This window comes from Pithys albifrons, chromosome 2 (assembly GCF_047495875.1).
Source record: "Pithys albifrons albifrons isolate INPA30051 chromosome 2, PitAlb_v1, whole genome shotgun sequence".
In the NCBI taxonomy this organism is placed as follows: Eukaryota; Metazoa; Chordata; class Aves; order Passeriformes; family Thamnophilidae; genus Pithys; species Pithys albifrons.
Window position 1 is genome coordinate 79,557,668 of NC_092459.1, and position 24,952 is coordinate 79,582,619.

General features: G+C 39.7%; 1 protein-coding gene across 1 annotated transcript in view; it reads right to left on the minus strand.

Annotated features, from left to right (window-relative positions):
• The window catches only part of PLD5 (phospholipase D family member 5), a 174,670-nt gene extending 152,782 nt beyond the window's left edge, over positions 1-21,888 (minus strand). The window contains exon 1 of the mRNA XM_071548002.1: positions 21,703-21,888. Coding sequence (XP_071404103.1) covers positions 21,703-21,888 — 186 coding nt within the window. The remainder of the gene's footprint in view (positions 1-21,702) is intronic.
• Positions 21,889-24,952: the final 3,064 nt, after the last annotated feature.

Below are 24,952 nucleotides of genomic sequence, written 5' to 3' on the forward strand. Positions count from 1 at the left end.
GAGAGGTGATCCTGCCCCTTTAAGGCCCTGGTAAGGCTACAGCTGCACTACTGTGTCCAGTTCTGGACTTCCTAGTGTAGCAGAAATATGGAGCTACTGGAGAAAGTTAAGCAAAGGGCCATGAAGACACTCAAGGGATTTCATCAGTATTTGCAAATATCTGAGGAGAAGAAGATTTAAAGACAATGGAGACAGACTCTTATCAGTGATGATCTGCTACAAGACAAGAGTCAATAGGCACAAATTGAGATGCAGGAGATACTGTCTGATCATCAGGAAATGCTTTTTTAATGTGCCCAGGTGAATTGAGTCAGGGTGCCCAGAGAGGTTGAGGTGTCTCCATCCTTGGAAATAATCCAAAGATGTCTGGACATGGTACCGAATAGCCTGTTCTAGGTGTCCCTGCATTGGGTTTGGAAAAGATGACCTCAAGAGGTCCCTTCCAAACTCAGCCAGGCAAAGCAGTGAGTTTACCTGAAGTAACTTTTTTCCCAAAAAATTGGCTTTCTTCCCTGATCTCAGTTTTCTAGTTTTTCCTTTTGATTTTCTTCTTCAGTTATATATGTGAAAGATAGCTAGAAAACATCTAGTGTATGTTATACTGTAGATTCTGAGAGGAAATACACATGTACTTTGCTTGATTATGTTCAATATTTTCCTAATTTAATATTGAAAAAAGAACAGCTCAGAGGTTAGGGGGTTTTGTTTGTTTGTTTTCCTCAAGCATAATGAAGAACAAGAATTAAAATGTTTCTGAATTTTTCTGTTTGTGGAGAAATCTTCTTGTTTTAAAAATGATCTGGCTTAATTAACAGCTTCTCATTTTTACATCATCTTTTCCATCTAGTTTTATGAAGACCACATACCAAGGAAGCAATTTTTAGAACATCCATCGTGTCTACATACCCACAGTTCTTGACATAATTCTTTTATTCCAGTGTCTCCAATTACACCTTGCACTGTTTATCCAAATGTTTGAGGATAAGCTGTCCTAGCTGTGAGAAGCTATGGCCACACAGAGTACGCAAATAGTAATAAATGCTATAGAAATTATCGGAATGTGTGTGTGTTGTATTTTAGTAGGTGCAGAGCTTAAAGGAGACAGATAAGAAGCACTTTACATAGGAAATGAAGTGACTGGTAAGTAAAATTATGAATTTGTACTAGCAATACAAGTTTAATCAAAAAAGTCCTATAACACATGCCTCAAAGATTCATCCTTTCTGAAAGGAAACAGTAACTAAATCAGTATGCTAGAATATGAAGACAAGAAATCTGAAGTTGCATAAAGTCATATTAAGGCTCTCTGAAGCAGATGTTATTATGAATTGTTGGTAATAGTATTGCCTTTCAAAACCAGGACCTAGATTGTCCCTGAGCTCAAATTCACCCTGAAGCCAAACAAAAGCCCTTGTTCAGACAAAGAAGCCCAAGAAAGAGCCCTAGCAAAATGCTGAAATGTAATATGACACCATTTAAGCTTTCAGCTCTCAAGAACACAATGATATGCTTCAGTTTGGTCTTGGCTCCAAGTGCTGCAAGTCAGTGAGGGACACATCTTGTAAGTGCAAGAACTTGCAAACATGTCAGACCCTACCTCGGAAGCCAGTAGGCAGGTCAACAGAAATAGGCTAGTCTTGTCATTTTGGAAAATATTTTCACTGTGATGCTTTGGATCAGGGTAAGTAGAATTCTGCTTTATAAGAGCTAACTGCATAATGGTTGATGTTGATATTGACATGGAACAAAGAGGTAATTGAAGTAATAGGTCCTCAAATATCACTATGTATTGCAGCATTGGGCCCCAGCCAACTAGGTACTCTGAAAAAGACACAGACTTTGAAAGCATACTCTATGAAAGGCTATGAAGAAGTCAAACACATCTCCAAAGATTCCACATTGCTTTGAACTTCAATCAACCCATGTTCTACACCAGATCAGTGATTATTGGGTCAGAACCACCTTGTGGGGAGTGTGTGTCTGTGTGTGGAGTGGGGAGCAATTCGTTGAACCTCACAGAGGTGGGGTGGTGTTGTATCTCTCATGGCAGCTCCTGGAGCCCACACAGGGAAGCACTGGAGCAGCTGCCAGTCACAAAGTCTGGGAAAACTATAACACCTCACAGTACCTGGAGCCCCTGACTCAGCTTGGACTGGCAGGGACAGTGAGAACACTGCCCTCACCCTGGTCTGGAACCCCAGAGTGGCCAGTGGGTCAGAGGCCCCACCTTGGGAGTTTGGCCATAGAGACCAGAGCAGATAAAACCAGAGGTTTTGGGGTGCCACGTGTCACAGCCATGCCATCTGGACATGTGAGAGCTGGTCTTCACACAGTTTCAGTGGTAGCAATCTCTCCCTCTTTCTCCCTCTCTCTTTTCTTGCTTGCTCTGCTTTTTTTCCTTTGCCCCTTTCTAGATGCTTTGGGTGGCTTGGAGCTGGAGGGACTAGATTTAAGTGTTGTGGATTGACTGAACATTGACTTGGGTGTTGTAGATTAATATGTGCTGAGTTGGTACTGTGGTGAAACATTTTGTCTAGCTTGTGTAGTGTCCTTTCTGAACCTTTGCCAAGTTCCCTTATTTCCTCCCCTGAATTAATAGAAAATCCCCTTGGGAACTAGTCCATGGCTTATTCTCTTGATGTTATCTCGAGGTTTTAAAGAACCCTTCACACACACACACACACATATATACACATGCACACACACACACACACATATATATGTGTATATATATATATATATATATATATATATATATATATATATAAGTAAAACTCCTAGCTGAGCACGTGACCTGGCAGTTCCAGGGCCAGAGTGTAACACCGAGTATATCAGCCATCAAAAGGGAGGTTTCTGAACAGCTCCTCTCCTCTTCTCACATTCCCGCTCCTTTCGCTTCATCAAATTTGGCTCACTTTGCAGCAACATGATTGCTAGATCACCTATCTGAAAGAAAGTAAGCAGTTCCATTTGGAAAGAAAGCTAAGTACATTTTCTGTAAAAATCGACAAGTTGACCAACTTAGCCTCGTGTCACATGTTCAGCAGCAGCAACACAAGGAAGGTGTCTGACCCCATTTCAATACCAACCTGCAGATGAGACATGCATAGAATTGCATCTAAAATTTCCAGTGTACCATCTATTCTGGCAAGCTGAAATGAAAAATGTTATATTACCATTTATCTAAAGTATTTATATGGCTCACAACTTGTCCACATGTATATTTTATCATCTTCACTGGATATATCCCCAGGACCCTTAGAAAAAGCTGAGTAGTTGTATTAGTCCATTATACATGCAGAGAAACAAGTTGCAGTGAGAGAATGGTACCTTGCACAAGGCAACAAGAAAAACACAAAACCTGTTTCCACTCCATCTTTAAAAGTAGTCCTGAGATCTTATTCCCTGTCTATGACCAAAACATTTCTTAGGTTATTCCAACTCTAGGACACTCAATCTATAAACTGAATGTAAACTCATAATAAAGTGAAAATTGAGTAATGTTTTCTCTGCTCAGCTTCATCACTCTTTTAAAGACTAGCCATTTTTCTGGAGCTAGGAAAACTTCAAGAAAGCTAAGTGAAGCTAACTTTGCAACAGAAGAAACTTCGAGCAGATGAGGAAACTGGGTGAATACCTTGAGTCCCAGAGTAGTGCTTCTGCTGTTACTCTTTAAAAAAAAAATTGGTCACAAATCCAGTCTGAAATCTCTTAATCAGAGCAAGTGTCACTCTAACTGCAGACAGCTTGCCTTGAGAGTAATGCTGGGAAGGTAACAGCCAAGTGCTCTTTAAGAGCAGGTGCAAGGGAGGAATTACAACCACTTCTTTCTTAGAGTTGGAAATGGCAAACATTTCCCACAGTCAAACTGAGGCCAAGCTCAGGAATTAGCAATGGGAGAGGCCAAACTTTTCATACATGAAGAGAGAAGGCAGCAAGTGAGGAAGATGATGTGGACATCACTTAGATTTATAAAGAGCAAATTGTATTTGACTAACCTGAGTGTTTTCTGTGTGATATGACTGTGGACTATAGGAAAGCAATCATATTGCAAAGCCTGACATTAGCAAGGCCTCTGACAGTCTCCCACATAAACCTTACAGAGAACTTGTTAAGATGTGCACTGGATAACCACGTAAGTCAGGTTGGGAACGGAACAATTCATTGGGCTATAAAAGGGTTGCAGTCAGCATACAGAGGCCAGTTGGTTGCCAGATACTATATGAGTATCTCAGGGATTGCTACCAGGATCACTACTCAGCAACACAAGGCTACAATGTGATTCTGTGATTCTGTGAATTCAGATATGTCACTGGTCTCAAGAAATGGTCCGACAGAAGTCTTGTGAATAACAAAGGCAAATGTAAAGTACCACACTGGGGAGAAGACTAATATAAATACTAAAGAATCAACTTCCTTTCAAATAAGTAACTAAAATTAGCCCAGAGAGAAGCAAAGGGATGAATTAGCTAGCACTGATAAAGGGTTACTTACAGTCATACAAAAGACTGTTGTCTTGTCTAGAAATCTAGAGCAACAAAAATATGACAGCTTTTCAGAAATGAAAATGAAAGAAAATAAACTAGTTCTATGTTTAAGATCTCCAAAGATGTGACAAAATGAAAACGCAAGTGTAAAATCAACACCTTCACCCCCTTAAATCTGAATATATAGGGGAAAAAGCAGCTTCTTAAGACTGTTTAAGAACTTTCTGCAGACACTTTGAGCTTTAAGTAACACCTTCTCCTCCCCTTGAAATTAGTTGACTTGGATGTATACATGGTCAGGAACTCAGGACTGAGAAATTGAAAAAAAATGGATTATTTCAAGTGCCCACCAATTCAATGCTTTTTATCTGCAACTAAAAATTTATTGTATCAACAATGCAAACCTAGTGAAAGTAATTTAAGAATTTAAACTGTTGCTACTGCCATACTTGGCATTAATACTGCACTTGGAGGCAACTCCAGGTCATAAAACACTTGTTCCCACTGTGCCTGATGTTCTTATCCATACTCTTTACATCCCTGTCACACAACATAAAGGAGAGGAAAAAAGAAAATAAAAGCTTCCTGATTATCTGAAATATCCACATCAACACATGTTTCCCATATCAAGCAAAAGTATTCATGAAACACAACAGAAAGGAAGGAATTTCACAAATGGAGACTAGTCACAGCATGCAATGGGTTATTCACGTGGAAGCAATTATGACTGAAGAGCCTGCATTGTTCTCCCTACATGCTGCAAGTAGTGTAACAATCCTACAGAATATATGGTAGGCATTAACAAAGAAAAACTATTATTTAATTTCTGTAATCTTGGTTTAAAATTGACAGGAAGGCATTCTACTTTTAACGCAGTTTTTCTTTGAAAAGTGGTATGAAAACTACTTGATTTTTTTCATAAGTAAACGGCAACTTACCTGACTTAAAATCTACAGAAAGAAACCCCAAACCCTCTATCTCAGAATAAGTATGTTTAAATAAATCAGGTAAGACCATTACATTTTACCTCTGTTTTCAGGTGACACCCACACATACAGACTTCAGAACGGGCTTATTTGGGGGTGAAAAAAATACTCATCTCAGAAATATTTGTGCAAAGGTACATTTGCAAAAGCTTATGTGAAAAATGTTTGCAGAGCCATACAGAAATTACTTATGTGCCTTCTCTGCAGACAGCAAACACTAAAAATAGAGAGCAAGGTGAAAACAGCATTATTTGTATCCAGTCATACACAGTGAATTGCAAATAAACAATTTAAACCAACAGAAACTCCCAAAGAACTTGTCAGCTGCATTAGGACAAGAGTGATTCCTATTCGGTCTAAATACTTCAGATTCCCCTTTTTGGTCATTTCTTTAGCTTCCATATTTGTCACTTAAAGGTATGTAACAGAAAGCAGTTAAACAAGCCAGTGGCTCCACATGTCTCAGGAAGACACTAGAGTCCATGATACCAATACATATTAAAAAAGAAAACTAATATCTGCATCAACATTCATATATGCTTTTAGAGCCCACTATTCGAAAACAGGTGAAAACAGTGAGTCCACTAAAATGAGTATACAAAAAAACCCAAAAACCAAAAAACCCCAACCAGACAAAGCCAAACAGCAACAAGAAAAATAACCAAACAACCCCACCCCACATTTCTGTTTCTAACAGCTTGCACAAATGTACTAAGCCAATACAGAACCTAGAACTCAAACGTCCTTGATGGAAAAATCTAAAAAAATTAATTTTGGCCCTATCATCTTGTCGGGTAGGTCTTCTCCTCTGATTTTGCTATCCAATCCAAAAGATTTCAAAGGCTGAGATGAACAATCATGTTTTCACCTCCAGAATCCTGAAGAGCTTTTGTCTTTCTATCTACTACTACAAGCAAGTTTTCTCCCCCATTCAGGAATCTTCCAGCCTACAGTTTCCTTTAGTTTCCTTGAAGCTTCCCAGTTCCTCTCCTCTACTTGCCCCACCTCCACCCTAAAAGCTTCTCCAGGCCTCACGACTCAGTTGCTCTCAAAAATCACTCATTTTTCCCTTCTGGCAAAGCACAGCAACCAGGACAATATAATACGAGAACTTTCTGTTGCCAAACCTTTTTTTTCTTTAAAAAAAAAAAAGGAAGAAAACAACACAATGCATAGTAAAGGTAAAATAAGTGCAACTAAAAAAAGCTCTCAGTTACAGTATCATACTCAACAGTTAGAAGTATACACACATACACACATGTAATTAAAATTAATTAAGAAGAGCTGGAACAAGCTACTGTAAAATGAGTATAACTCAGAGAAGAGAGGCCACTACCAGCAGTTTTGTTGTTTTCAAATTACATCATCATGAGGGCTCTAATTAGATGTGCAGCTTTATCTACAATGGTATTTTGGGAAGGTGTTCTCTTATGGTGGTAATCATCCAACACCCATCAGTAACTGGTTACTCATCAAACCATTCTACTCAAGACAAAAGTTCCATGATGTAAGAGCCTGAACAAATTAGCCAGATATGTTATCAAAAATTAATAATGTCCAGAAATAAACTGAGAACATCTGATGCCAAACAGAATCATAAAGTGAATAAACAAAGCAACAAGTATTCACAAAGTTTCTTAAAAATATTTTGAATCTTTTAAATACTGGAGAAATATGAATCCAAAAAGCCCAAAACAGAAACAGCTCTTAGGGAGAGACTTTTACCAAAAGAAGAAATCATAGAAAGCAACAGCTCAAATACAATAACCAGATTACTCCAAAGATGAAGGGATCCTACAGCCTTTCAAAAATACCACACTCCTCACCCCCCTTATTTAAGCAATGTATTAAAAAACCAAATCAATACAAACACAATAAATAGTGGTAACCTGACGACTAAAACATAAATTTCAAATCCTTCAGGTGTGTCTTAAGTATTGTGGCCTGTAAATCAGAAAGGATGGCTATACAGTGGTACTCCTATAATACATGGACATTTCTAAATCTGCTGCAAATTTCTTACTAGATCAAAGAAAATCCTACTTACTACCTCCACTAACTAACTAGAAAAGATGCACTCTCAGTTCTCTGTTTCTGAACAATAAAAATAAATGTAATCACTTGAAAAACAGATTCCATAAGACTGAAAAACATGGGGTTTTATTCCTTTCAAGGCACAATGGAGCAGTTGCTTGTATTCCTCTGCACTGACAAAATCAGAGCTCTCACTTAATTAAAAGGAGAGAAACTCTGAAAGAACATGCTGTTGGCTGACATTACAAAGTCACATTGATGGTGAAAACTTTTCTTGCTCTTCATGTAATTATTGCCTTTTATATCACTAGATCTACAGACTACACTCACGAGGCCATAGTTGGCCAACTCCAACTGTCACACAACTCAGATACTTCCACCGTCCTTGTAATTTCAGGGGTTTCAGAAGTGCCTATTCAGGACTTATGAGTTTAAATCACTTGACAACTTCAGAAAGCGTTGCCTGGTCAGTAAAACAATTATGTATAAACCTTGTAAGAGAAGTGGATTTTTGCAAATTCTACATCCATTTCTCTCACCACATTTTCCCTGAGTGTTCCACACAAGGTGCATCACAGAAGGTGGCATGCAGTACAAAAACAGCACTGTGAATTTGTTAGAGAAGTTCAAGGGGACAGGCCAGCAGGGTGGGGACAAGGAAATAAAGAAAAATAACTTAAAAATCAAGCATCATGAACTAATCAATGTGATGAAATTAATAAGAAAAAAGAAGAAAACAAAGATCTTGATTTGCATAGGTAAACCCAACCTTGGGGAAACGAAAAGGGAGACATTTGTGCAATATAGTATATTTTTAAAAACTGATATGAACAACAGTTATTTCAAGTCAAACAGAATGTCTGGAACACCCCAACAAAAACATGGAATAGAGGAACAAAGAGCACAAACTGAAGAAAAAGTATTTTTTAAAAACTGAAATTTCCAGCAAACTAAGGTTTCAGCTGTCATATGGTTGCAGAAATAAACTGATTTATGCTGATGTGCATTAAGACCATATACCACACAGCCAGCAAATACAGCCTGGCATATTCCAGCTTCCCACAGCAGGAGTTTGTTGCAACTAACCATGACAAAAAGGCTCAGAGAGAACAATACTGAAGAAAATGGGATAAAATAACACAGGAAGGGTTAGGTGCCTGCCATAAGCCCAAAAGCGAATTGAAGAAAAAGTCTGCAGGGACAGTAGCTCACACTGACAAGGGAAATTGCTTTCTTCAAAAAGGTAACATTTTCCAAAATATATAAGTGTTTTGTTTCATCCTAGACCCAAAGGAATTGTCGTTATTCAAACAATAAATAATTCCAAAAGCCTGGAACATTGGGTGTACTGATATATTTTCATGCTCCCAACATCCCCAATAAGCATCGATCAGTCTTCAGCACCACAGATTTAGTGTAAGTCATGTTCTACAAACAAATCACTCAAAACACAGTTTCAAATTGCAAATAATTTCAAAATGGTTTGGCTTTCATTCATCACTATTCTTTTTGTTTGCTTGTTTTAAGTACTTCAGCTGTCTTTCCTTAGAACCATCCCATCACCTGCAATAAGCAGGGTAGCTGTGTAATTTTTATTTGTGTAACAGGACATACTCAAAAGAGGCATTTTCTCAAGGATCTACAACTCACAGTTGCAATTCAGTGGCAGCAGGTTGTTTCCAGCAGCATTTATGCACAGGGCACATGAATAACTCCAAACTATTTTTTATCTAGTCAATAGCAAAAGTCAGCTGTTCACAAAACATACTGGTTTTCCATGAACAGATACACAGAGAAATTGTTTAGCAAACACTTCAAACCACAACTGAAGCCACATCTAAATGATGTGAAGAATAGCCTCACTATCCTACCAGAATTTAGAATTATGAATTCTCTTGAAAACTCTGGGAAACTACTTTTCCATAAGGCATCTAAGACCACAGAAGTAAGTAGATAGCTGCCTTTACAGGATTAAATACACTGCTGCAGGTCATAGGACAATTCTTTAAAAAGCAGGAAGAAATTATGGAACATACTGATTTAGGGAAAGAAAGTAAGCAAGCAACATGTTCACTATCTCTGGCAACCCATTGGCTTGAAACCTTCCAAACCTTTATTCCAGAAAGTAACAGTAATTGGGCAGCACAAGGTTACAATTGCACATCAATTTCTGTTTAGGAAGACAGAAATCCCCACCAATCCTATCACATAGGCTCTTAAAAGCTCTTCCAGTGCTAGACCAAACTGAGAAAGCATTAACTTTAACTCCTTCCATTTCACTCATGTTCCAAACCTGATTTATGCTGGCTATTTTATCAATGCCCATGAAGAGACTAAACAGGACCAACTTCTGTCAGCAGCTGCCAGAAAGCCATGAGAAAGATGCTGTTTCAGAATTTCTGTATGACCCCTAAACACTACAATTCTTAGTGTTCCAGGAACATAAGCCTTTCTAGATGTTCATTGTCCTTCCCAGCAAAAAACTATGGGAAAAAGAGCAGAACTTGATATGAGTCTCCATCTTTATTGTAGCCACCAGTCACACAAATAGACATTCCCCTCTTTGTTCATCTAATTAATTTGTCGCAAGAGGCAACAAAGTGTTTTGGAGGTTCCATTCTTTGGTTATTCTTTTTGTTTGCTTGTTTTTCCCAATTATTATCATTGAAGTAGTACACATTTCCACTTAAATGAGAACGTGTCTTGGTTTGAGGGGAAAAAACCAAAATGTTTACCCACAAGCGGGGGAGGGGGCCTGCTCCACAATAATCACGCCACTCTTTATCAGATTTAAGAAAAGGAATTTTAATACAAGAAGGATAACTGTTCTTAACTGCTATATATAAACCGACTAGTGCAAACCGCTTCCCCAACACCACAAGAGAAAGAAAAAAAACAACAAAACCCAGCAGGTTTTCCTTCAGGAGGAAAGTTATACTTAAGCAGTGTCAAATGTCACAGTCCGGCTGGCTGCGGAGTGAGTTCCCAGTAGTTCCCAGTCCCTCTCCAGCGAGACAGACGAGTGATGAGCTCCCAGATGAACTCTGTGTCTCTTGTCCCGGATGAAGGAAAAAGAAAGCTGAAAGTGGGAAACCACCACGTGTCCTGCAAAAGCAGCTGCACACCTCTCTCTCTCCCGGGTCACTGCCCCAGCCGGGGCGGGCAGGCTGTGACAGTGCAGGCGGTGGTGAGACTGGAACAGAGGCCGAGATCCCAGATGCAGGAAACCAGGAGAAACAGCCACGGTGAGGAGAAAAACAGCGTCTCAGCCAGAAGCCCCAGCAGTGCCAGCAGAGCAGCTTCCCTCCTCGGCAGCCACTGCTCCTGCTTTCCGACGAGCTAAGAAAAGAAAGATATCCCCAAAACCAAAAGAGACAAACCTGCCCCATCCAAGTGATCAGCAGTTAACTACTTCTTTTGTTAACTGCTGGCATGGGCAGTTAGTGGCAGGGGAGAGAATTTACATAATAATCCCAAACTACAACAGAACAAAACCTGAAAACAGATGGTACCTGCCTATGACTAAACTCAGGTCATATTCCAGTGTAGGTTTGATTTGACTTGTAGCATGATGGGCATTCTTTTTCACTTACATTTTCTAATGAGGAAAAGAAGCAAAGATGGGGAACAAAAAAATAATTTCACAGGTAGCTTTGTTCTGCTGAGTTTTATTTAGGTATCCATTAATTAATCTTGGCAGATAATTGCAGTTTCAAATGCACCTTGCACCCATCTGACTTCCTTCTGTATTCTCCATTCTGAAACACCTTATGATGGAGTTAAACGGTGAGCAACTGGATATATATAATTTTTTCATGTTCACATAGACATTACAGTTTCTTACATCCTATCTCTTATATTAGGAGCTTTCTCTTCTTTTGATAGCCTGTCAAGGCTTTTCCCCTGTGCTAACTACAGGGTGTTCTCAAATAATATATCCAGCAACTGGCCTGATGATCCAGAGACTTAAAACTCAGGAAAAGGTGAAGACTCCAAGACAGACTTTTTCTTCCAACTGCATAGCATGATAAATTGAACTTGCTTTTTACCTCCAAATCCATGACAGCTGAACTGATTGAGTCTTCTGTCAGGGAGCTTAAATCCACAGTAATGAATGCAATGGACCATGGTTTTGGAGCAAGATCAAACAAAAGTGCACAAGATGCAAAGTGTTCAAACCACTGTCACCTTTAACACCATTCCCATAAGTAAGCAAATACCCAGCTGAAGTAATGCCTGAAGTTTATTCAGCATATAATGCATATTCCCTTATCAAAAAACTCCTGCCCAGAAAGGATCAGTCAGAGAACTTAAAGGACAGCAGCACAATTTCTGTAACACGAAAAACAGTAGTGAGAAATACCACGTTTACTGTGGCTGGAAGCACTGAAGACCTTATTAACTATTACAATGCCCATGTTTTAAAACAAACATAAATCTGCTTATTATGGCAGGCTTTTTACAGCATATACTAGCTTTTAGAAAACCAAGTTAGAGTAAAACCCCAAGCAAGTATGCTTTTATTGCAGGAACAAGAGGATAAAGAATTGTAAGCTGGTCACAATCACTATGTCATCGCTGCTCCACATTTGGTTCTACTCCAAACAGTTTAAAATGCCTTAGGGAAATCCAGCATATTTTATGTATCAGAATGGCAGGAATTATCTGAATCCCTATTTGTTTGATTAGCAGCAATTCTCAAATACATTAGCTTTTTTTATTCCATTAAACATTTAATTACGACAGAAAAATACAAATAGCAACAAAAATTAAAAGAATAACTAGTATTTATGAGTTGCAGGAACTTTATCAATTATAAAACAAGCTGCTGATTATGTTGACATTATGCAATCAAAAATGCAGCTTCCTAGGTTTGCTCAAAATCCTGGATTTAAGATGAGAAATTAATAAAATGCACAAGTTTATTCACCTACAAATACTGCACAAACAGATGAGGGTTTACAGATTTTGCAGAAGTGGAGAAAAAATGAGTAAATTCATCTTCATCTCAAATCCAACACATATTGGGAAAGCCTTTGTAACAGTTATGTATTCTGAAGAGCAAATCCTAAAAAGCAAAACAAAACAAAACACCAAACCAAACCAAACAAACAAACAAAAAAACCACAAAAACCAAAATCCCAAACCCACAAAAATAAAAAAATCCCAAACCACACAAACAAAACCCACAAATTTTTGATGGATTCAACAAAAACCCTAAGGAATAAATTTTCAATATAATAAAAATTATTTTCTGATTAAATCAGTTCACCAAGGTATTATTCATTTCCTCTCTTCTACCTCCTGAGCTTCTCAGGTTCTCAGGTTCTCCTAACTCCCTGCACATATTCCTTCAGTTGAGTGGCCCCTTTGCCCACTAAGGCAGGGTATATAGTCAAACAACCACAAGAAGCCCAGCATTTATGTCAGTTTGAGGGAACATTAGGCTAACTGGCTTCCTTTATTATACTAATGATCAGTGAATCTGTGAGTGCCTCAGTTCTCAACTAACGGATCAGCTGCATCCCCAAGAGGTAAGATAATGCCCACATACACATTCAGCTCATTGTTCTGCCTGGATATACAGGTCCTGGATTTGGCTTTGTAGGGAATATGGATCCCAGCATGTACGTATTGCCTAATAGAGATATATCCTAAAATAATCTACTTTAGTTCCCAAGAACTCCAAAGGACAAGTTACAAGCAATCTGATTGTCACTCAGACCACATGATCTTACAGACACTGGAGGAGTATCATTACATGGGAAAATTAATGCTACACTTACTCTAACAGCTGTCATCTAGTAATGCAAAAATTAAGGAAAAAAAAGCACATATTTTAAGAGCAGAGGGGATATTCAATGTAAGATGATACACAGACCATCGAAGACATGAACAGGGTGCCTATTTTTTTCTTCTCAGTAATGAAACTATGAAAAAGGCATGGCAATCAGACCTGAAATAATGTTACAAACAAACAAACAACAAAGAGCTGGGCAGTTTTGTCCCTCAAGAAAACATTCCATCAGGGAAGACAGATTTAGGGAGTCTATTGCCAACATGGGACTTTCTTTTTCAGGAACAATTAAGAGTCTATGATTTCCTATCTTGAATGACAATAATATGAGGCTTGTTAATTGTTGGCATGAGTTGGCCTGCTGTTTCCAACTTTCAATAGTCTGGTAAAGTTATTTTCACTCCAGTATTTTAGCACTCCTGGTAATGGAATGGAAGCCTAAGCTAACCATACAATCAGTCACGGTGACTAGTTCCTTTGGGTATCCTCTACAGACAGTCAGTGAACTGATTGAACTTGTGAGGAGTTATTAACTAAGAATAATTTTCCTAGTATTTTAAGTACTCCTGCTGCCTTTAGAAGTGTTACTATCAGTGGTCAACTACAAGACCAAAGCAATGAAGACTGCAGAGAATTTGGTTACATAACAGACAAGGAGATGAAGTAGCAAGTTTCTGCAGCTCCTACTTCCAAATCCTTAAACAAGGATGGTCCACATAGATAAAAAGAAAGGATGACAGTAGCAAAAATCTAATTTGGATTTTCCCTAATGCTGATAGCACTGGGTAAAGGAAAGCAGTGAAAAGCACTTTTCCTATACCTACACTGAAGTTAACATCTGGAACAAACATAGACTAAGATTTAGGTATTTTCTTCAGAAACTAGAAAACCTCATTTCTAAAAAGTTCTGAGTTGGTTGAATTAAATTTAAATTGAAGTAAATTATATACGTGCATAGAAAAATTAGTCTTAAGTGCAACTTTGAAACTTCAAGTTATTTTGATTTCCTGTGCAATAACATGAAGTCAGACACCATAAATTAAGCTTGCTACAGTGACTATGCCTCTCAAATACTATCAGTTTAGCTCTAGCAATTTGGATGTTCCTAGTGACTGATGTCAAAATCACCAGAACTGATGTGTTAGATTAATGTTTTCTCACATGTCAGAGAAAGAAGAGATGCCTCTAGGACTAGTGTATTTGGTTTACATGTCCAGGTTTGGGGGAGACCGGAAGCTGTCCCTATGTTGGACATGGCCAGTTCCAGCTGGCTCACTGACAGACCCGCTGCTTGCCGAAGCTGTGCGCATCAACAGCACTGGCTGGTACCTCTGCTGACAACACACATAAGGATAAAAAGCACCACACAGCAGCTATGCGAGAGAAGCAAGAAAAGTGTAAGAGAAACAGCCCTGCCAACACCAAGGTCAGTGAAGAATGGGAAGGAGATGTTCCAGGTACCAAGAGCGGAGATTCCTCTGCTGATCAGGAAGACAGAAAGTTGTCCCCCTACAGCCCATGGAGGACCACATCACAGTAAATATGCACACTGCAGCCCATGCCAGAGGACATGCCCTGAAGGAAGCTGTAGCCTATGGAGCCCACAAAGGAGCAGGGTCCAGCAGGAAGAGCAGCCTACAGGGGACCGCTGCTGGGGAAGTCCACTCCTATAGTGTATCCCATCAAGGGAACACACTCTGGTACAGTTTTTGAAGAGCTGCAGCTACTGTGGAGGACTCACACTGGAACAGTTTGACATGGACTATATTCTGTGTGAGGGTTCCCACATCATAGCAGGGAACAGTGCAAGGAGGAAGGAGTGGCAGAGACAAAGTGTTACATGAACTGATTGCAGGCCCCATTCCCCAATACCCTGTGACACACAGGGGGTTGAGAGGAAGGAGGTTGAAGATTCAGGAACAAAGGACTGAAGCCAAGCCTGGAAGGATGTGAGGAGAAGGGAAGGTGGTTTTAGTCTTGTCCTTGTTTCTTACTGTCCTACCCTATATTTAACTGACAATAGATGAAATTAATTTTCCCCTAAGCTGAGCCTGTTTCGCCTGTGACAGTAATTGTTGAGTGATCTCCCTGTTTTTATCTCAAGCTACAAGATGTTTTATTACATTTTCTCTCTGTCCTGTTGAGGCAGGGAGAAGAGACCGTGGCTTGGTGGGCATCTGGCAGAAAACCAAGGTTAAGCCACCACAACTATAATGAGAAAAATTAAATATTAGGTATCATATTTTCACTGCTTTTCAATATGAAATTACTTTCATGTGTGGTAAGTACAGTAATAAATTATTCAGGATTTGAAATTCCCCATACTATTTCCAAAAGAAAACATTTTTTTTTGCTCTAAACTGCTATTTAGTATTTTTCCAAAACCGTTCAATTATTATAGCCCCTTTTTCCACTTTTCTGAACATTTATTTTCTCTAATTATGTCTGTTTACAAAACATAACTAGAGAAACACATCTGCAAGGAAATCAGCATTTCAACATAAGAATTCCTCCAAACACAGTCTGTCAGCAGTGAAGAAAACTGCATGCTACTACTTCAGCAAGAATCACAACTCAGGCTCTACCACTGTTCCAGGCAAGTGATTCCACATACCAGTCTTCTGTTGAAAAAAAAAGTCAAAACCCCCCTAACTTAATTGATTTTGTTCCCTTGATTTTCAGGATGAAATTTGAATAGCGATACCTATATCCAGGACCAGAGAGACATTTGTAATTATCATCTCCAACCATGCCATCAAAAAGCTTTAAATACTGAAAACCAGCTCTCTAGAACCCTCTGAATTGTCCCATGTACCTTCCTACATGGTGCTCTCCATTCTTCTTAGTATCTGACATACTAGGTGACAAATTATTTTAACCTGCTTAATGCAAAACTCTGACAACTGTCCATCAAGCACAGCATGACCAGTCAGTCAAGGAAGGCAATTGTTCTGCTCTACTCTGCTGGTGTGACCTCACCTTAAGTCCTGTGAGCAGTTTTGGTCACCACAGTACAAGATATTAAGCTGTTAAAGAGAGTCCAAAGGAGGGCAATGAAGTTGGTGAAAGGCCTTGATGGGAAGGCAAAAAAGGAGTGACTGAGGTCACTTGACTTGTTCAGCTTGAAGAAAAGGAAGCTGAAGGAAATCCCCATTGCAGTCTACAACTTCCTTGTGAGAAGAAGAGGAAGGGCAGAAACTGATCTCTGTGGTGACCAGTGACAGATCTGAGGGAATGACACAAAGCTGTGTCATGAGAGGTTTAGGTTGAATATTAGAAAAAGATTCTTCAACCAGGGAAGTGGTCACAGCACCAAGCCTGACAGAGTTCAAGAAGCATTCGGAAAACACTCTTAAACACATGGTGTGACCTTGGGGATAGTTCTATGCAGGGCCAGGAGTTGGACTTCAATGATCTCTGTGGGTCCCTTCTAACTCAGGATATTCTATGATTCTATGAACTCATTTAACTCAAAAAAAGCCACGTGTTTGCACTTATTTCAAGACTGGGGCTGCTTTGGAAATGTGGGTGATGTTTTTTTTGAGATCTGATTTACAGTCTTTCATTATTCTTCCTTAAGTTGGCTCTGTCCAGCAACTGATTTGGCTTGACTGAGTTCTACTCCTGTCACTTGTTTTATATCAGGCTGTGCCCCTCTTCTTTGTTCAGGTGTTGCAGGTTATAGCCATGTACATGGTTTCTTCTGCATCCTTCTGAAGACTATAAATATGTCTTCTGACTTTTAACATTTGTGTTAATTTTAATGCAAAAGCAGAAATACACTTTTAAACTGTCCAACAATGTTTTTGTTAATAATTTCCAGTATCGTAAGAATAAAAGAAAAAATTAAAGCTACCTAAGAGACCTACTAGTTTTTGGATAACAAAGATGAACTAGAAAAATTGGCTTTGAGATTTCAACATTTATAAAGGTATTGTGACAGGTGAATTAAAGTTATAATTTACTTCTGATTTGGTCATGTGGCTCTGAGAAGTATCCTTGTCAGGCAGCATAGTAAAATGTCTTGGGCCTAACACCTGCACATTAGATACCGGCCTCTGCTGCCCAGTGACACTGCCCTCCCTGTGCTTACAGCTACTTTTCTCTCTGGGTAGCAATGCTGCCAAAGGGATAGCAGTGTGCTGAGCAACTGCCTAACATCAACTGGTCAAGAACAGAAAAACTACTTAGAATCTGAAAATCCCAATGTTGCCCTTGCTACTGATCAGAACTTCAGTAAAAAACTAGAGATGATGCAATAATTATCAATAACTTCTCCTAATTATGATTCTAATAAAGAAAACAGATTGAGGATCACCAGGAAATAAAGCTTTCCTGATACCAGATCTCTCAAGAGTTACAATCTTGAAGCAGTTTCTTAAAAGACAATATAAAAATCTTTTAACATATTTAAGTAAACAAATTTAGAAGTTATTAACTAAAGGTGCCACTACATCTTTGAGAAAACTTACATTTGTCATAAAAATGAAAAATGTTTGAAGCGTATCTGTTGTAGCTTAAAAAGAAATCTGTTCGGCTTTCGTTTTAAGCTTTGATGGTTTAAAATTAAGTTCTCCAGAATTCTTTGCTGAGGTACCAGGAAAGCAGCTATTCAATATTTGTCATTACTGAAGGATGCAGAGACATGATGGAGAGCTGCTGTAAATTAAACCAGACATAGGTAACTCTCATCAGCTACAGGCTATTAAGTTAGCTACTCTTTCTCCCCCTCCACCTTCTTCTCTTAATGAATTCACATGTCATTAAAAAAGGCAACACCAGGCAAAGAGAAGCAAACAAACAAAAACACTATGCAAAGGAAAATTTAGGACTATTTCACACAACAGTTTTCACTCCAATACTTCTAATACCAGGCAAACAACTTCCCAAAGAAGCATAAAGAAATAGCCGAAGCAGGTGCACAGAATATGAACAATTTCAACTCTGCAGGGATTTCAGCCAAAGGTTTGTAACATCACTGTGGTCACATCTGCAATGTGGGAGTTCTTCACATGTCTAGTAAATTCCTCCATTAATTGTTTGGCCATATTAATGGCTCTTCAACACATTTGGCTACAGCAAGTATGTACACTCAGGCCTCACTTCTGCAAAAACTCCTCATTGGACCTTTCAACATATTTCAGCAAATTCATTTAATCCTAAATACTGTGTCTGAATATACAAAAGAACAGGGGTGAGCTTGTATGGTGCAAGCTGTATTGCTGCCATTGGGAAAAAGATAATCCCACAAAAACAACCAGCCATTGAGGAGACACACTATATTAAGATCCACTAGAAGAACAATCAATTAGCAATACACCAGTAATATGTTCCAGATTTTGACCTCTATGGTCAGTCAATAATTAAATATTGAACTATTTTAAAGAAACTCTATCATATTTATGAGAGATCGTATTTGTGAAGTTAGTCTGTGCTTTTAGAAGAGACAAAGCAGTTGAATTTTGAAACTCTCTACCACACTCTTCAAACTGAGATCTGTTTAAGAAAAAAAAAAAAACAAACCCAAACAGACCAAAAACTGCAACACCAAACCCCACAACTCTTACAGTTTTGAAATCTAGAAACAAACTTTTTATATTTGAGATCCTTTTTACAGAAACAATTTGATACAAATTGGCTTCAGAAGATATTTTTAATCCCTCAAACTATATATGGATTAATAAGTGTTGCACATGAATAAGTCATGCTATTTATTTTAACGAAAGTCAATATAAAATACCTATTGTGGTCTACAGGGACTTACTGTAAGTAACTAACAAAATACACTGGCCCAATTTTATCCCTATTACAACTGAAATCAATTTAAGAAATCATTTCAATGAAGCAAAACCCAACCGCCTCCACAGTGCTGAAAGAGTACACATGAAACTTCAAAATCTGTTCATGCATATCTTGACTTGCACTCACCACATATCCTTCTTCTGCCTTTATCTGTTGTTGTGTAGCATCAGGTCTGTGATGCCATACTTTTAAAATCGGTGCCTCTATGAATGCTCACTCTGTATTTTGATTTTCTTTGTAGATATCAAGTAACATGATCATCTCACATGGAGCTATAACGAAATGTTATTCATATCCTTCATCTACCTTATGAAGTTTGCATATCTTCATTATCCAATACTGGTCATAAGCTATCATATATCAATGACTATAACCCTCAAAATGATGCATCTCAAAGTACTTGTCTCTTGGAGTGGAAGAATGAAGTGTAGGAAATAACTTCTTTACCAAGAGAACATTCATAACCCTCAAAGATTTATCTGAAAATAGAAAATAACAATCTTGCTCCAAAGCTGTATAAGCAAAATTGAATTTAGAAATAAATAGGCATTTTATTTACATTTATGCAATAGCCTGTCTGTTACAACACTCATGAGTAATGCAGCTATCCCAAGCCATAAACCCAAAGTATTTTCACATATCTGCTGTTGGCATATCAATGTCCTGCAACATATTCACAATAAATGTAAATGAAATAAATACTTCATGACAAAAAATATCAATGTTTCATTTTTTTTTCTTTACATGGGGTTCAAATAGGCTGTGGGAATAAAAATAACTAGTTCAAATGAGAGAGAAATTCCCAGAACAGGAATTCATACCATACTTACTACAGAAAAACCTATTCACACAAATGCTGCGAGGTTATTGAAGATTACTATTGTAACAAAATACTGACTTAACAAAAATAATAATTATAAAAGCCAGTCACAAAAAAAAAAAAAACAGCAACGAAACCACACACACACAAAAAGGTTTTGCACCTTAAATCTTCAAACAAGTTAATGACTATTTTCCTTGTGCATGCTAATATTGTATGATTCAAAATACAGGCATTAGATCATGATACCAGAACAGTAGCATGGTATCAAACTGTTGACAGATTATTCCCTGCACCCCACCCAATTAATACTCATTCATTTGATCATAGATATCATCATGTAAGCACATGCACCAAAAACCTGTTACAAATGCCACAGCTCAGTTTTCTGTGCGTTCTATGTTTTAGCTGTACTGAGATAAGACATTGACCTTTCTTTTTGATTCACAATGGGAGAATACTCCGCTTACAAGCTTACTACTGTGAAGCCTTGTTGTCAGCATGAAGAATCACAAAAACATGTGTTAGAAGGCAGATAGGATTCAATACCTTTCTCAACATTTGAAATGTGATATTTCCAACAGATCACCAGTTCTTTTCATTTCCTCACAAGTATAAACAACTCAAGTTTAAGTTTTCACTAAGAGGAATAAAATACTCTGCAGCTTAGGGGAAAGGGAGGGTAATACTCCATGAACTAGTTGGTAAAGGACCTTTTTCAGGTTTCATCTTTAAAGGACTCTACTATGCCATTTAGGATTTTCATGTCATAAAGGCAATTTATCCTTGTAATCAGACCCTTTCTATTCAAAGAAACTTCAGGTGGCCGTACCACAAGAAATATTTTTCTGTGCATCTTGAAGTCAATGTGACTGTGATTGTAAATTACTCACTAATGTAAATAATGGCAGACTGTTGCATTATGCAAGCCCATCCACATTCTTTTGCATCCCTGTAAATGCACCTACTTTTCCTGTCTTGATTGTACTGTACACTGTAACAATGGGTTTCTGTTAATAAGCTATTCAGGAAACTCTTACACAGCATGCAGGTCATCTCAACCCATTTCCTTGCTGTTACAAGTAACACGAAAAATGCTTTCAAACATCATCTGAGACAGGAACACTTAGAAGGACCTTAAATTCTCATAAAATATTCACTAGACCTATCCACAGTATCAGTTCTATTGTGGTATCAAACACACTTGAAGTCATGTACTATTGCTGCAGGAAGAGATGTCTTGAGTATGTTCAAAGTCCCATGCATGAAGAAGAAAAAGAAGGGGGGTTGTTGGAGGGGGGGGAAGGGGAGGGGGAGAGGGTAATGCTGTAGGGGAGGGAAATCACAGCTAGAATAAAAAGAAAATTAAAAAGGCAGTTTTATTTTTTTAGCTATTCTAGAACTACACTATAATCACCGTGAGATAAATGCTCTAACCTCCATCTGCACCATCCCAATCTTTCTCCTCCCACATCAGTGCTGAATTTGCAGGAATAGAAGAATGAATTAGCCAAGAATGTCAAAAAATATTTCGAGCTAGGAAGAGACTTGCATGTGGCTTGAAACAGTACTGACACCCCATTTACCTCTTATTTGACCAGTATGGGACCTCTAAGTAAGATTCTTCCTCTATCATTTGGGAAATGCCATGCCCAGTTACTGGAGCAGCACTTTTCTTCTGGAGCCCCAGCTGGCAGACAGATAGCCTAAGGGAGTACCTAGACAGAAGTCTAGAAAGAAACAAAAAAGGGGGGAGGGAAAAAGAAGCTGGCTTACGTGCTCCAGTTTGTCTTTCCTCCTCAGCCAGACACTGGCACTGTAGTCCTGCTGCTTGACAGTGCTGTAGAAGTTCGCACCTACTCTTGTGAGGCTTGGGGAAGGCTCCCTGGTTCTGCTCTTCAGCCTCATCTGCTCGAAGCCCTCATGGGGGGATGAGGAGAGCCAGTCATGCCTGACTTCCATCTTGACATGACAAGGCAAAGTCCAAGGGAAAAAATCAAGAAATTAAGAGGCACTAGACAAACACGGTCCAAAAAGGAAGAGGATGGAGAAAGAAACAGAAGAAAAGCAAAAAAAACCCCAAACTCAAAAAATGGTAAGAGAAGGGACAAACAAGGAGAAATAACAAGGTAGTGAGAGTGGAGGGAGAAGGAAAGGCTGCAGGTAGGAGAGAGGAGCGGACTGGGAGAGATGAAAGGGCACTCGAGAAAGAAGATGCTCCAAGATGCCGCTGCTTGTTGCCCTCGCTGCCAGCAAGCTGCAGTCCAGGACCGACGCAGCGGGAAGCGGCTGCGTGCGGCTCTGCCCGGGACGGCGGCGAGGGGCGGCGCGGCCCCGGCAGCCGCGGCCGGGCGGGGCCGCCGCCTCCAGCCCGCCTGCAGGTTGGCGCAGTGGAGGGGCTGCCGCCCGCCCGCGAATGAGTCCGGCTCCTCCCCCGCCTCCCCTCCCCGCAGCCACCTTCGGTGAAGCAGCGAGCGGCACGGGAGAGCCCTTTCCTTTCGAGAGGAGCCGCTGCCGCCGCCTCCCTCCGCGCCCCCCGTGGGGCAGGACAGTCCCCACGCCCGTGGGGAAATTGCCCCGTCCCCTCTCCCCCAGTCCCGGTGGGCACCGACCCGCCCGCCCCCTCCGCGGGGCTGGGCAGCCGGCTGCCACTCCCTCTCCTGGAAGCTTTTGTCCGACCTCGGCTCCCCGGAGGCTCCTGGGGCCGCCCCCGATGCCCTGCCCGGCTCGGGGTGGGATGTGCCGCTCACCCCCGCTCGAGCCCCGCCGCGCCGGGCGGGAGATGCGGGGCTGCGGGCGCTGGAGCCACACCGCCGGCCTCTCCCCGCAGCACCTCTCCGTCAGTGTGTCCCCTCCCTCCCTGGGCAGGGGCTCCCGGTGCTCTCAGGCATAACTTGACCGAGCTGCCAGTCCCTGAACCGGGACAGCCAGAAGCTCACCTCGCATGGCCAGGAGGCGAACGCCCCGGCCCGGGTCCAGGTCCAGGTCCAGGTCCGAGTCCCGCCTGGAAGCCCTCGACCCCGCAGCAGCTTAGCCAGCAACAGACCTGAGAAATATATCAAAGCGCTCCTGTGGTCCCGATGGACAATATCGCTGGTATGCCCACACCCGTAGGTACCTGACACCCAGTATTTCTCTAATAAAAGACCTTCTGTGGTGGTTTCTATAGTCCACTGCCAGCTCTTTTAGTAGAAGTTCATGTGTGTTGCTATTTAGCTCAAACGTGTTTCAGTAGGAAAAAAGGACTTTCCTTTTTCACACTATGAAAACCACCTCGTTAATTGCCCACACACTCTGCAAAGCTATATTAGGCACATACAAGAAAACTTTCTCACATAGCCGCACCAAGAAATATTTACTGGAGCTCAGAACAACATTTCAGTTTCTGGTCAATATTTGCCGTCAGGAGAAAATATGCATGTATTACAGTCCTTTGGAAATAGGTGACTCTGTGAGCATATGCAATGGATACTCAGGGATCTGCAGGTTTTTTGTCTTGCTGGTTTTGGGTGTTGGGTTTTTTTGCTAGAGAATTAAACTAATGTAGCTATTCAGAAAAAGCAATATTGAACTAGAAGTTTACACTTGAATCCAGTTACTGAAAATAACCTTTGAATGGTAAAAAAAGTTCATCCAGACAAATTTGAGAAGACCCCTCTGCCAGCCACTTGGTCTGGAGTGAGCTCTGCTTCCATCTGATCAAAAGGAAAATTTACGATATCCTTATGTTTGGACTCAAGGTGTAATACTGCAAAATATCAGCCAGAAAACAAAGTGATAATTAATTTTTCCTTTCAATATCCCAAGGATAAAGGCAAAACTCATATCACATGTCCTAACTGACTATTATTATTAACAGGTAATATTAGTATCTTCCTGAAATAGTGGAAAAATAACCTGAACAGAAGGAGGGGTTTGGTAGAAACATAAAGTACAGCATTTTCTTCTAAAACTAGAAAGGCATATTCATAATACTTACCTAAATACTACTACAAAAAATAGTATAGCAAAATAGCCACAACCAGAGCCATCAATGCTGTATACAAATAGCTTTAGACTAACCCATATAAGTAATTTACAGCTTGCTTTCTAATAATTTTCTCTTAAATTTCTTCAATCAGTCAATCCAGGTATTTCTGAGATCATAAATACACCCTAAAAACCCCTGGAGCAAGAATTAGCACACCCCCACATGTGTCTCTGCTGCATTCAGGACACTCGTGAAGGCACTGATATTTAATGTATGGCATATCCCAGCTGCAGCAGTTTTAAGCTTGCTCAGAATAATTTGATTTAAAGCCTACTGAACTGAGCTTTTTCTGCAGATGTCCTTTCATGAATTGTACATGCTTCTAGGTGCACCTACTATCAGAGAAGAGAGAAGAGACCTCTGTGTTTCTTCGAATATACCACCAGGTGTACATATAGATATGATGTTCTTAGAACATCTGTGCTGTAAATAAGAAAAGTCTGCTTTATGCTGGCTTTGCATAAGAATTTTCACAATTTCTATAATATATAAAGCACTTCAACCTTTTCTTTATTTGTCTGATTTTTCTTTTTTATGCAGCTTGCAAATATTTAAGTTAGTGTCACTCTGAAGTTGCCACCTGCTTCATTCCCCATTCCTTAATACTATAACCCAGAATCAATGTCATTGTACTTGAGTACAAGACATGATATCATTCCTCCATATATATTGTGGGTTTTTAAACACTGTTAGCTTTTTAGTAGGTTTAATTTATCTTACCTTCTCTGAACTACCAGCAACCTTTTCAACTGCCAAATGAACTTCTTTCTGTTTATCCAGTACAGTCAGACAATGGAGTCCTAAAGTTGCTTTTAGCCCCTAGGCTATAAAGTGGGTCTGCTCCTTTTTACAAACACCTTCTTTGTCTTGTAGGTGTGCTGCATGTATCTTTCTACTACTGCTGCTGCCAACATTAATATTATTCCAATCCTAGTCTCATTAGGAATGAGAGAGAAAAGCTAGAAAAAAAAACCTGGAACAAGTCTCTTAAAATCA